The sequence below is a fragment of the Haliotis rubra genome, unplaced genomic scaffold, assembly GCF_003918875.1.
Source record: "Haliotis rubra isolate DU_JTF1 unplaced genomic scaffold, ASM391887v1 Scf147, whole genome shotgun sequence".
NCBI lineage: Eukaryota > Metazoa > Mollusca > Gastropoda > Lepetellida > Haliotidae > Haliotis > Haliotis rubra.
The window spans coordinates 683,607-696,026 of NW_025765414.1; the positions used below are offsets into that span (position 1 = coordinate 683,607).

General features: G+C 44.2%; 1 protein-coding gene across 2 annotated transcripts in view; it reads right to left on the bottom strand.

The window, feature by feature from the left end:
- Nucleotides 1–234: 234 nt before the first annotated feature.
- The window catches only part of LOC124269744 (protein GPR107-like), a 35,466-nt gene continuing 23,280 nt past the window's right edge, over nt 235–12,420 (bottom strand). For both annotated transcript variants that reach the window (XM_046704772.1, XM_046704771.1), the window contains exons 8-15: nt 8,760–8,835; nt 7,884–7,957; nt 6,406–6,523; nt 5,087–5,217; nt 3,924–4,017; nt 2,794–2,841; nt 2,042–2,202; nt 235–798 (exon numbers count right to left, since the gene is read on the bottom strand). In XM_046704772.1, the coding sequence (XP_046560728.1) occupies nt 681–798; nt 2,042–2,202; nt 2,794–2,841; nt 3,924–4,017; nt 5,087–5,217; nt 6,406–6,523; nt 7,884–7,957; nt 8,760–8,835 (820 nt within the window). In that variant the 3' untranslated portion in view covers nt 235–680. The remainder of the gene's footprint in view (nt 799–2,041; nt 2,203–2,793; nt 2,842–3,923; nt 4,018–5,086; nt 5,218–6,405; nt 6,524–7,883; nt 7,958–8,759; nt 8,836–12,420) is intronic.

Consider the following 12,420-nt stretch of genomic DNA (forward strand, 5'->3'; position numbering starts at 1 on the left):
GACAGCCAGGTGTGCGAGAAAGGATGGAGACGGCACAGCACACGCTAATGAATCAATAACTTGGTGGGCACTTGTGCACGTGCTTCTCTAACACCTGGCTGTCCCTTTCTCTGCACTCCTCCCTCGTAACAAATAGTGAACTGTGTCAAAATTTTAATGATAGTTCCTTAAAGAACTTTTTTTGGTGGTGTCCGGAAAATTTTCAAAAATAAGAAAGCTGTTGGGTATTAGTAAATGATAAACATGTGTACTATTTCTATTTATGTGGCAATTTTGTACAATGATAAAATTTGCATTTCATCGGTCCGTTTCTGACTCAAACGGACTGTAATTATTCATTGATTCAGTGAAAGAGTTGGACCTCACTTAATTCTAACACAGTCCGTCAATGTACATTTCAGGTTGACAGTATGTGAAACAAGTGAACAGATTTACAAATAGTTGGTTGGACAACCTTTCCTTACATGATGTTAAAACACACAGTTTAATCTCATTGGAAACAATTACTTTCACAAAACTAACATCAGAACCTGGGAAGCAAGAAAATATTTTCCACAGTCTGACTGAAGTAAAGGTAGATGACTTGGTTGACAGGTTCTTTCAATATGACATCTAAAAATTGTGTTTGGGCCATGCTTCGTCGTGCTCTCATGCCTTTATTCGCCTATTTTGTTCTATCTTCAGTCGTACTCGTGGCTACTTTCCCTCTGTTTGATGAGAGGCTCTGTACTCTCCGTCTTCTCCTCGTATCTCTGGTTCACCTTCACCACACTGTCCGTCAATCCCGTCTGGGTCAGCCTACAACAAAGAGTGTTTTTTAATACTACAAGCAACAATCAATGCCATTGTCTTACAAGGACATACTGCGAACCTGGACGCCTGATACACCGGTCACCTCCTTCAACCAGCACCGCTTACAAGGACCTACTGAAAACCTGGTCATACACCGGTCACCTCCTTCAACCAGCACCGGCTTACAAGGACATACTGCAAACCTGGACGCCCGATACACTGGTCACCTCCTTCAACCAACACCGGTTGTACAGGACCTAGTATAGTCTGTTTGTTTGTTGTTAATTGCTACAATAATAATAATAATAATAATAATGAGGGTACTTTTGTCGCGCAATACTCCATACCACAAAGGGGCATGCTAAAAGCGCGCAAACAGCACAACATTATTACCCCGGATAACCCAAGCTGCCTGTTAGGAGCTATAAGGTTATAGTCATATGACTTATCCCACCGGGTACCCATTTTCTGCAGGGTGAACAGAGGCAATTTTAAACAAACTCACTTGCCTAAGGTGAGAACACATGCATCACATATGTTTTGTTGTGGGGCAGGACTGAAGTCTTAGAAACTTTCAGAAGTCAAGCTGCCAAACACGGTCACCCATCCAATGACTCTCCACGCTCAACATTGCTTAACTTCAACTGATTTGTGACCTGAGCTCTACACACAGGACCACGTGCCGCCACTGCTGCACTCAGCAATATTCAAGCTAAATGACGAATGAATTTTCAGTTCCATCCTCGATTGTCAAGGGTATAACATTTCTATCCAAGGATAAATACCCTTGGACCCATATGCTTTGTTTGATATAATTGTTATGAGCAAATGTTAATGTGATTAATGAGTGAAAAATGTCCGATAATCAGCTCCATTATTTGACTTGTAACCAATTAACATTTGGTGTTGGAGGCTCTAGATTATTGATTCTAAATTTTTAAGCGGGTTCGAACAGGTTCACACTTTGAACAAGGGTTTTCCGCCAAGCTTGCTGAATCTGATGCAGGTCAGGTGCCATTGATGACATCGAGCTCAGCATTGAGAACGGTCCAAAGCATACTTGAGATCAGGTATTTCATGCTCAACTTGAGCCGAGTTCCAAGTTGAGCATGAAACCAGATTTGAGCATGAATATCATACTCAGGACAGTTGTGTAACCTCCGGTCCAAATCTTAGTGTTTGAAGAAGGCGTTGTGCTTGCTTTGTTATTAACAGCTGACATCAACAATGCATAACCATGGCAACTTACACCTCCTCCATCTCAATCTCATCGTCACTGTCTTGAGGGACCTGGAGGTAGGGGTTGTCGGAGGCGGGTCGGAACTTGTACCCTGTTACCACGAAGAAGATCAACGTGGCCAGTTCCTTGAACAGTTCAGTCAACCATTCCAGCTTGAAAGGCAGAGTGATCTGCAAAAAGGTATAACAAGTTTACAATTTATTCTTGTAGTAGTGGAGTGAGTTTGGTTTTACGCCACTTTTAGCAATATTACAGAAATGGGCTTCACACATTGTACCCATGTGCGGAATCGAACCCCCGGGTCTTCGGCATGACAATGAACCCTATAACCACTAGGCTACCCCACCGCCCCTATTCTTGTAGTAACCGATGATAAATATACTGAGGGAAACAAAAAGAGGAACACATGAAAGTGCACGCTTCTTCACAAGATTTGCACTACACCCATGAAGATCCAGGTTAGAATAAGTCTTCAACAACCCATGCTTGTTGTAAAAGACGACTAACGGATTGGGTGGTCAGGTTCGCTGGTTGACATTTGTCACTGTTTCAATGCTCATGATGTTGATCACTGGATTAGTTACAGACCGCATAGCTAGAATATTGCTGAGCGTGGCATTAAACAACAAACAATCAAAAATAAACTTGAGAATAAAGGAACACTGCGATGAAGTGCTGTTCCCTTACTTTTCCCCCCTCAGTATACGTAGGAGTCGGTATGACACAAAGAGGGGATGGGGGACAGTGACAGGCAAACTTACCTTTAGCAAATACACTATTATTCTCGTAAAATAGATGAAACACACAATCTGAAAAAGAAACAAAAATTGTCAATCAGTTATAGTGAGTGAGTGAGTGAGTTAAAATTTAAAGTCACATTGGCAATATTTCAGCCATATTGACTAGTCAATCAGTTATAGGAAATAAACATCATTGCAATGAGGACAGACTTTGCGGGCTAGATGATAGCAAAATTGTCTTCTGTATCCAGTAGTGAGCAAATTGGTATTGCCTAAAGGTCACTTGAAGCAGCATTTCAGCTTTACCATTCATCACAGGGTGTCAGCTTGTTGAAGGAGGAAATCCCAAAACAAGGGTAAATGTTTACAAGTTTGGTAGCACCAACAGAGTATGTGCATTGTGCTGTCAAAATATGAAACACATTGAGGGGAAATCTTGGACTCATGTTTCAAAACCTTCTGGATCCTGTACATGTAAGGGACACAACTCAGTGCATCTGTGTAACTTGGGGTATGGATGTCTTTAGCAATAGTTATCTAATAAGACCAACTCCAGGGAAACTGTCTGAATTTGTACATTTATATAGAGTGAGTGAGTGAGTGAGTGAGTTTGGTTTTATGCTGATTTTAGCAATATTCCAGCAATATCACGGCGGGGGGACACCAGAAATGGGCTTCACACATTGTACACATGTGGGGAATCAAACCCAGGTCTTCAGCGTGATGAGCGAATGCTTTAACCACTAGGCTACCCCACTGACCCATTTATAGAGATATTCCAAACCACAAATCACCCGGATTGCGGGGTTTCCTAAATCAACAGCAACATGGCTAACATTCACTTCAAAGGGAATCATGCAAAGAATAGTTGATATGCATCGTACCTAATGATTGAATTATTTATGCAACATCAGCAATATTACAGCAACGTGTAGCAAGACATTGTGTACATCTCATATGGATTTTCTTAAACTTCTAGATTACCCATTGTCCTTCAAGGATATAGAATTAAATGGCTAAGCATGAAAAATCTCCACTTGGCTAATGTAACACTCCAAGTAAGGCTTTGTCACTTTGTGTAGTTGGGCTCAAGCTGCCATTAAAGAGAGACTCTGGTTTTAGGCCACAGTGACCAGTATTTCAGTACTTACCAGTATATAAAACTGTCTAAATAGTTTAAGTTTGTTGAGATTCATAGCTGCCTTGCCATCTGTGCGTGAAGCTTCCTGGAGATGCCGGATAGACCTGGAAAAGACAGTGAAGACAGTGAAGCAGACAACAAGCTATGAAGAGTTTTAGTGTTGGTTATCATTACTGGTATTTATAGACCGCCTCCGTGGTGTAGTGGTTAGAGCGTCCGCCCGGAGAGCGGAAGGTCGCGGGTTCGATCCCCTACCGCGTCATACCAAAAGATGTTGAAATATGGTACTTGTTGGTCTTTGCCTGGCGCTCGGCATTAATGGGTACAAGGACTGGTCGGCTCGGAGTCAGTATACTGTGTCTGAGTGGGGTATTCATTCAATCATAACTTGGAACGAGCTTGTAGTGCTCATGAAATGTAACTGTTTAAACCAACCTTGTGAAAAATATTGTTAATGCAAAAAGTGTTCCAGAATTGTTTGTGTTCGATTATGAGAAAACATGATCGATTGCTTGGTCGTTTAGCCACTGCGACCAATCTTCGATTATTTCAATTAATCGGACCACCACTAGTTGCTGGCACACCCAAGGTAATCAACTCTGTGCTTCAAATTGCTTGATTACTGGGCCACCATTAATAATAAGGACAACCTAGAGGATTCACAGATTATCTGACCCAAATGGATTTGTTGCTTTGGTTTGGTTGTAGTTTAACATCGCACTCAGCAATATTCCAGCTATATGGCGGCGGTCTGTAAATAATCGAGTCTGGACCAGACAATCCAGTGATCAACAGCATGAGCATCGATGTAGGCAATGAGATACGATGACATGTCAACCAAGTCAGCGAGCCAGATCACTCGATCCCATTAGTCGCCTGTTACAACAAGCATGGGTTACTGAAGACCAGTTCTAACCCGGATTTTCACAGGTCGACCAAAATGGAGGAAGGGCACAAACTCAGAAGTATTGGCGATGCTTATGTGACAAATATTTTGGAACTCTATGCAGCTACTTTACATACTAATCAATGCCATTTTAAGAGAGAATATGAAGGAAAAAATATGACCAGTCCTGCCAAGAGAAAGCTTAACTCAGATCAGCCTCTTTTCAAATGAAACCAATGAATGATGTTATAAATTAGTAGAACTGATGTTAGCTTTAATGAACCTACCAGACAACGGGGAAGAGGATAGCTCCACAACAGAGAAGGTCAAAGAGAATGAAGATTTCCTTCCAAGTGGTGTACAGCTCCTGGCCCTCTTCACTCTCCTCGACGATTACCCACGCTATCTGGTCCAGCACCTGGCAACACGACGACACACAGTTAATACAGTGCCTGATGTGAGGGCAGTGAGTGAGTGAGTGAGCGAGTGAGTGATTACCATTGTGAATCATGGGTTTATGTGAACCAGAAACACAGTGACATACAGTTAATACAGTGCGTGATGTGAGTGGAGTGAGTGAGTGAGTACCATTGTGAATCATGGGTTTATGTGAACCAGAAACACAGTGACAAACAGTTAATACAGTGCGTGATGTGAGGGCAGTGAGTGAGTGAGTGATTACCATTGTGAATCATGGGTTTATGTGAACCAGAAACACAGTGACATACAGTTAATACAGTGCGTGATGTGAGTGGAGTGAGTAGGAGTGAGTGAGTGAGTGAGTGAGTGAGTGAGTGAGTGAGTGAGTGAGTGAGTACCATTGTGAATCGCTGGTTTATGTGAACCAGAAACACAGTGACATACAGTTAATACAGTGCATGATGTGAGTGGAGTGAGTGAGTGAGTACCATTGTGACTCGTGGGTTTATGTGAACCAGAAACACAGTGACATACAGTTAATACAGTGCGTGATGTGAGTGGAGTGAGTGAGTGGAGTGAGTGAGTGAGTGGAGTGAGTGAGTGGAGTGAGTGAGTGAGTTGAATACAGTGCGTGATGTGAGTGGAGTGAGTGAGTGGAGTGAGTGAGTGAGTGAGCGGAGTGAGTGGAGTGAGTGAGTGATTACCACTGTGAATCATGGGTTTATGTGAACCAGAAAGTAGAACCTCTAACCTGATGTGGCTCCTAGACTGTAAACTGTTCAGTTCGTCATATAAGGTTAATACAGAATAGGATCACTTTTCATTGAATGGTAGGTTTAAGTGAGCTAGTTTTACCTGCAGTGGTGGCAACTAATCAGAAAACTGTTCAATGAACCATGGAGTGAGTGAGTGAGTTTAGTTTTACGCCGCACTAAGCAATATTCCAGCTATGTGGCGGCGGTCTGTAAATAATCAAGTCTGGACCAGACAATCAAGTGATCAACAGCATGAGCATAGATCTACGCAATTGGGAACCAATGATGTGTCAACCAAGCCAGCGAGCCTGACCACCCGATCCCGTTAGTCGCCTCTTATGACAAGCATGGGTTGCTGAAGGCTCATTCTAACCCAGACCTTCACAGGTCGAACCATGGATCTATGTGAACAAGAGTGTGGAACCCCTCACCTGCAGTGGAAGGACAATAAGGAAGAGTTTCTTCTCCTTGTGACTCAACATGTGTTTGATGAAAGCCCAGCCTGCACCAATCAGGAGGATTGTTACAAACATCAATGCTCCCCGGAATCTGTGTATGACAAGAAATATCATCATGAGGAGTTAGGAATGACAAATGTTTATGGATGATCAACTTCTTTATTGTACAATGTTTAGATACTTATATTGTTTTCAAGCTTGAAAACGGTACAAGTATCTTTCCAGAAACGTCGCCATTGAACAATAAAGAAGTAGATCATCCATAAAGACTTATCATTCCTATTATAGTCCGTTTGTCTCAAAAGCGGACCGATGAATTGCAATCTAACTCGAAAACTAATAAACATATAATACTCAATGAAACGCTGATCATAATCAAAACATCAGACCAACTCTGTGATTTGTTTGCAGAATTTATGTCCTAAAATTAAGAAAAGTTGTTTAACAAACTATCATTAAAATATTGACACAGTTCACTTTTTTTTACGAGGGAGGAGTGCAGGGAAAGGGACAGCCAGGTGTTAGAGAAGCATGTGCACAAGTGCCGACAAAGTTATTGATTCATGTGCTGTGCCGTCTCCATCCTTTCTCTCACACCTGGCTGTCCCTCTCTCTGCACTCTTGAGAGAATAGTGAGTGAGTGAGTATGGTTTTGGGCAATATTCCAGCAATATCATGGCAGGAGACACCAGAAATAAGCTTCACACATTGTACCCATGTGGGGCACGACGCCCGCTTTCCTTTGCCCATGTGGAACCATCACGACATGATGAGGAAAAATAGAGAAGGCAGAGTAGACCAAGCTGTAGCAACTCGACCTAGGAGGCGCCCCTCAACCTAGGTGTGTATAGGGAGGTAGACAATCGACTGCATAGACTCAAAGTACAACTCGCTGACGCAACGAAAGATCACATGCAGTTTCTTGATGCAGTCGGCAAACTGCTAAAAATATGAAAAGTGTCAAGATCTCCAACTATGGACCCGAATACAATCTTTAGTAATCTCTTTCAATATTTCTGTATCTATCGTACAATGCCTTCTGTGTTAATCAACTCATTAATGAACAGTGCCTCCTGTGGGTACTCTACAACAACTGGGCTGATCCCACTTTCATTGTAGGGATGTGGAAACACCACCAATGTGCACTCAACCATTAATTAATGTGTCTCACAACTGGGAGTTCTCACAAATGGGAGGACACCCTCCTAGAGAGAATAAAGACCAGATGCTCTATTCGCAAGACCACTGGCGTGGAAAAAGGAGAGTGGAAGAATAAAATTGTCCCATACTCACTCTGAGATGACTACTCCTTGTCCTACTGCCTGATGCTTGTCATTAAGGGGACAAAACAAGTATGATCTCGAAATATAAACAGTTTGGGAGCTAAAGTAAAGGCCTTCCCTTCTCCAGCAACAGAGACCCTACACAAGACTGAGAGGCTGTATACTCACAAATACACAATATAGTACAGGATGGCCCAGGTTTCTTCATGTATTCCAGTCAACTGAATGAAACAGCTGTTCACCTGAATAAAAAACAAAGCAGTTTTTAGAGAGAATATGATGTTTTATACCTATCCTGATGGTTCTCATTCCCGAAAGGTAGTGGAAACGTCCTTTGTTGCGTTTCCCAAGATCAGAAATACATCTCACGCCAATGCACCTTTGTAGCTCACTGGTGAGGTGAGGTGAGGTGAAATTGGGTTTAACGTCGTGCTTGAGAATATTTCGCTCATATGACAACGTGCATGCGTGTGTATGTGCGGCTGCTTGTATTAGCCCAGACTGAAGCTGGTTTTATAGTGCTAGCCCACTGAGATACCATGCCGCAGTGAAGCATGAATACCCCACTCAGACACATTATACTGACTCCGAGCCGACCAGTCCTTGTTGTACCCATTAATGCCGAGCGCCAGGAAGGGACCAACAAGTACCATATTTTAACGTCTTTAGGTATGACGCGGTCGGGGATCGAAGCTGCGACCTTCCGCTCTCCGGGCGGACGCTCTAACTACTACACCACGGAGGCGGTCTGTAGCACACTGGTCCACTGAAGCAATGTGACCAATGTGCTTGACACACTCTCTCATATTTGTGCCATTGAACTGATCTGAACCATTCTATTAACATTTAATTTCAACAATAACATTTAATTTCAACAATGAGTAGAGATAAGCAATTAGTATGATTCAGAAGATAAAACATTTTACTGAAAGTAGGAGAGCAGATACAGGTGTTTCAATATTCAGAAAGATGAACCTTAATGGTTCCACCTCAAAGGTCTGCACTGAAAAGATTTCTATAAATATAAAGGTTGAGCACACCTACCCCATGGAAGGCGCTGGAGAGACTTTTCACAAAGACGACAGCCAGCATGAGGAAGTGGATTTTGTACACCTCGCTCCTGTACACAAAATACACATTCTTAACATAAGGAGTCACTTGGTCACAGGTGAGTGAATGAGTGAGTATGGGTTTACACCGCTTTTAGCAACATTCCAGCAATATCACAGCGGGGGACACCAGTAATGGGCTTCACACATTGTACCCATGTGGGGAATCGAACCTGGGTCTTCGGCGTGACGAGCGAACGCTTTAACCACTGGGCTACCCCACCGCCCCTTGGTAACAGATGAAGTTTAATAGGAGTTGCAACATTGTATCACATGTGACACAGCCACCAATGTTGTATCATGGGTGAGTGCATGTTGCCTAGCAATGCAGTCACACAAATCCCTGTTAACAATTTAGTCTGTATCTGGCAAATCAGTGACTTAAAGTATGAGGTTTGGCTGTTGTTTAATGCCGCACTCGGCAATATTCCAACTAAATGGTGCCGTCTGTAAATAATCAAGTCTGGACCAGATGATCCAGTGAACAACATCATGAGCATCAATCTACCCAATTGGTATGTGATAACATGTGTCAACCAAGTCAGCGAGCCTGAGGAGGGACGGGGGCAGCTTACTTTGTACATACGATTTAGGGGTGTGTGGGTCATTCACATTGTACATGCGCTTCCATAAAAATCACCCCCCCCCCACCACACACACACACAGAGCGTGTGTGCATGCATGATGTTTTTTGAGGGGGGTCACCCATTTTGTTCAGGGGAGTTAGGGGGTCAGCAATTTTGTACATAAAAATATAATTGAAAATTTTAATATAAATTGTATATTTATATACTTATCCTATCTCACGACTTGCACCTCTGTCTCGCTTCGACTTTTAGTGGAACGACTGTAAACTTTTTTTCCATAGGCCTCCTTGTCCATTTGCCTGTGCACTCCATGCTGCTCTCCTTAATTAGCTTCTTAGTCCCTAATAAAGATTGCAGCATGCTCCACTAATTGCCCCTTGAATGATCATTTTCATCTTGGAGCCAACGTTGTAATCTGAGTAGTGGGGAGGGAGGCCGGGCCCGGCATCCATCGCGTGAGATAGGGTAAGTATATAAATATACAATTTATATTAAAATTTTTAAATTTTTAAACTTATCCTATCTCACGACTTGCACTTATCCCACGGTTGGACAGCGGGCCGCAGATTACCCTTCTGTCTGGACAGTGCGAACAGCTGGTCTTGGAGCTGTGTGGACTGATGACAACCGTAGATAGCTATGTACAAGGGAGGCCTGTTACGCATGCACAACCTTCCATGATAGCGGTCGAGGAGAAGTTGGAGGGCCATGGTTGAGGCTAGTGCACAAATCTCATGAGGATTGGAAGTGGCTGGAGGAGGCAACCCTGCAAGGTGTAGGCTCGCAGGATCGTGGCATGCATGCAGAAGGCCAATGTGGTCTGGGAAACCTCAGTTCTTAAAGCGGTCGACAAGGGTATGAAGAGGCGCTTCTGTAGCTGTCGACGTTCCTTGGAGGCAGCAAGGTAAACAGGTAGAGCCCTAACAGGGCAGAGTGTCAAGTCTTCAATATCATCAGGCCCAAGAATGGTGGACAACGGGGGAATGGTAAACATCCGGTCCTGTTGCCCTTTCAGTTGGTTTTTCGCAATGAAGTCCCAGCGGAGACCCAGGAAAACTTGCCATGCTTCTTCCACTCGAACCGCACCCGATTGACATCAAGCGCATGCAGTTCAGATATACGAGCAGCGGCAGCCAAAGCTACCAGGAAGAATGTCTTGAATGTCACTTGTTCGAAGTCCTTGTCTTCTAAAGGTTCACAGTCTGTAGAAATCATATGACGAAGGACGACGGACAGATCCCAGGCAGGAGGTCTGAACTTCCTGAACTGGTCAGAGAGTCTATAGGAGCGTAGTAGACTTTGCAACTCGGGAAAAGTGGAAATCTTCGTGCCCGTGGTGGTAGCCAAAACCGAGTTGATAGCAGCTAAGTAGGTAGCTAACGTAGTACCCTTGAGTTTCTTAGTAGTGCAGAGATGCTGGAGAAACTCGGCAACGACCTGAGCCGAGGTGGAAGTGGGAGATGCAATTCCCCTAAGCTTGCAATAGTCTTCAAACTTCTTCCACTTGTTGTCGTACAAGGAACAGGTCGAAGTATAATGCGCTAAAGTGATAGCTGTGGCCACTCGGCGAGAGTAGCCCTTAGCTATGAGAGATCTCTGAAGATGCGCCAAATGTGTAGATTGAAGGTCTGAGGTGACCCGTGGCACAGTTCCGAGTGAGGGTGAAGAAGTAGGTCGTCCCGGTTGGGAAGCGGTACTGGGTTTGGCTCTGCCAGGCTTCTTAGGTTGACGAACCAACTTCTTGCTGGCCAGAAGGGTGCGACCAAAAGCAGTAGTTCAGCCTAGATGATTTATATACCAAACCACTGTCGAATTGTCTGATTGGATTAACAGACTGGTTGATTGAAGCTGTGTTGCCCAATGTGAGATGGCTTGAATTAGCACCTTGAATTCCAGCTCGTATGAAGTACACGTTCGTCAGATGACCACAGCCCGGCCACTTGGTGGTCGAGGAAGTGAGCTCCCCAGCACATGAGGGATGCATCGACGAATAAATGATGAGTCGGTGCAAAGGGCATCATAGAGACTCTGGCGCAGACATTCCGTTCGTCGAGCCACCACTGAAGGGACTGGTCGAAGCGGTTCTGGAAGGCAAATCAGTTCCTTGGGGTTGTCGGCCTGTAGATACGGGCATAGAAATCGCCGTATCGGCCGAAGTTGGAGCTGGCCTCTGTACGTTAAGGCTTGAGCTGATGTCAGAAGGCCCAGTAGCTCACGCCACTGCCGTAAGGTTCTAGCCTGAGACAGCGCTGGAGGAATGGGACGAACATCATCCCCTGACGAGTGTCAAACAGTGCTCCGATGAATTGGAGTCTCTGAGTGGGTATTAGTTCCAATTTTGTGATGTTCAACAGCCACCCTAACAGCCTGAGCAGCGTGGTGGTGAACTGTACTTGGCGAAGCAATACGATCGGATCCGGTTGAGCCTGTAGCTTTCGAAGGTGATCCCTTGAAAGTGGAGAAAGCTTGTAATAGGCTTGGTAATACGGGTAAAAAGCCACGGGGCCGTGGAAATTCCACATGGTAGGACTTTCCATTGGTAGTGATTCCCGTTGAACAAGAAGCAAAGGTTCCGGGTGTTCTGGATGTATTGGAACTTGAAGATAAGCATCCTGAATATCTAGACTGATGAGGAAGTCTCCCTTCTTCAGGATGGTGCATAATAGTTTGATCGACACCATCCTGAAGTGAGGCGGTGGAAGCAGGAATCGGGCATTGAACAACTTCATATTGAAGATGAGCCGGAGTTTGTTGGAATTTTTCTTTGGAACCAAAAAGATGGGGCAGTAGAATCCTGGAGTGATGGGCAATGGACCTAGGAACTCTATCGCGAGTTCGTCTAATAGCGTAACTATTGTGGATTGCAGTCGTGCGATTGTCTCAAGCCGTCACTGCTTCCTGGAGTTGGTCCTGGGGGGACGGCGGGAGGAACCACCACGGCCAGATCTATTTCCTCTGCCACGGCCTTGAGTGGATGCGCCACGAAACAGATTGTGTAAATCCGGATTG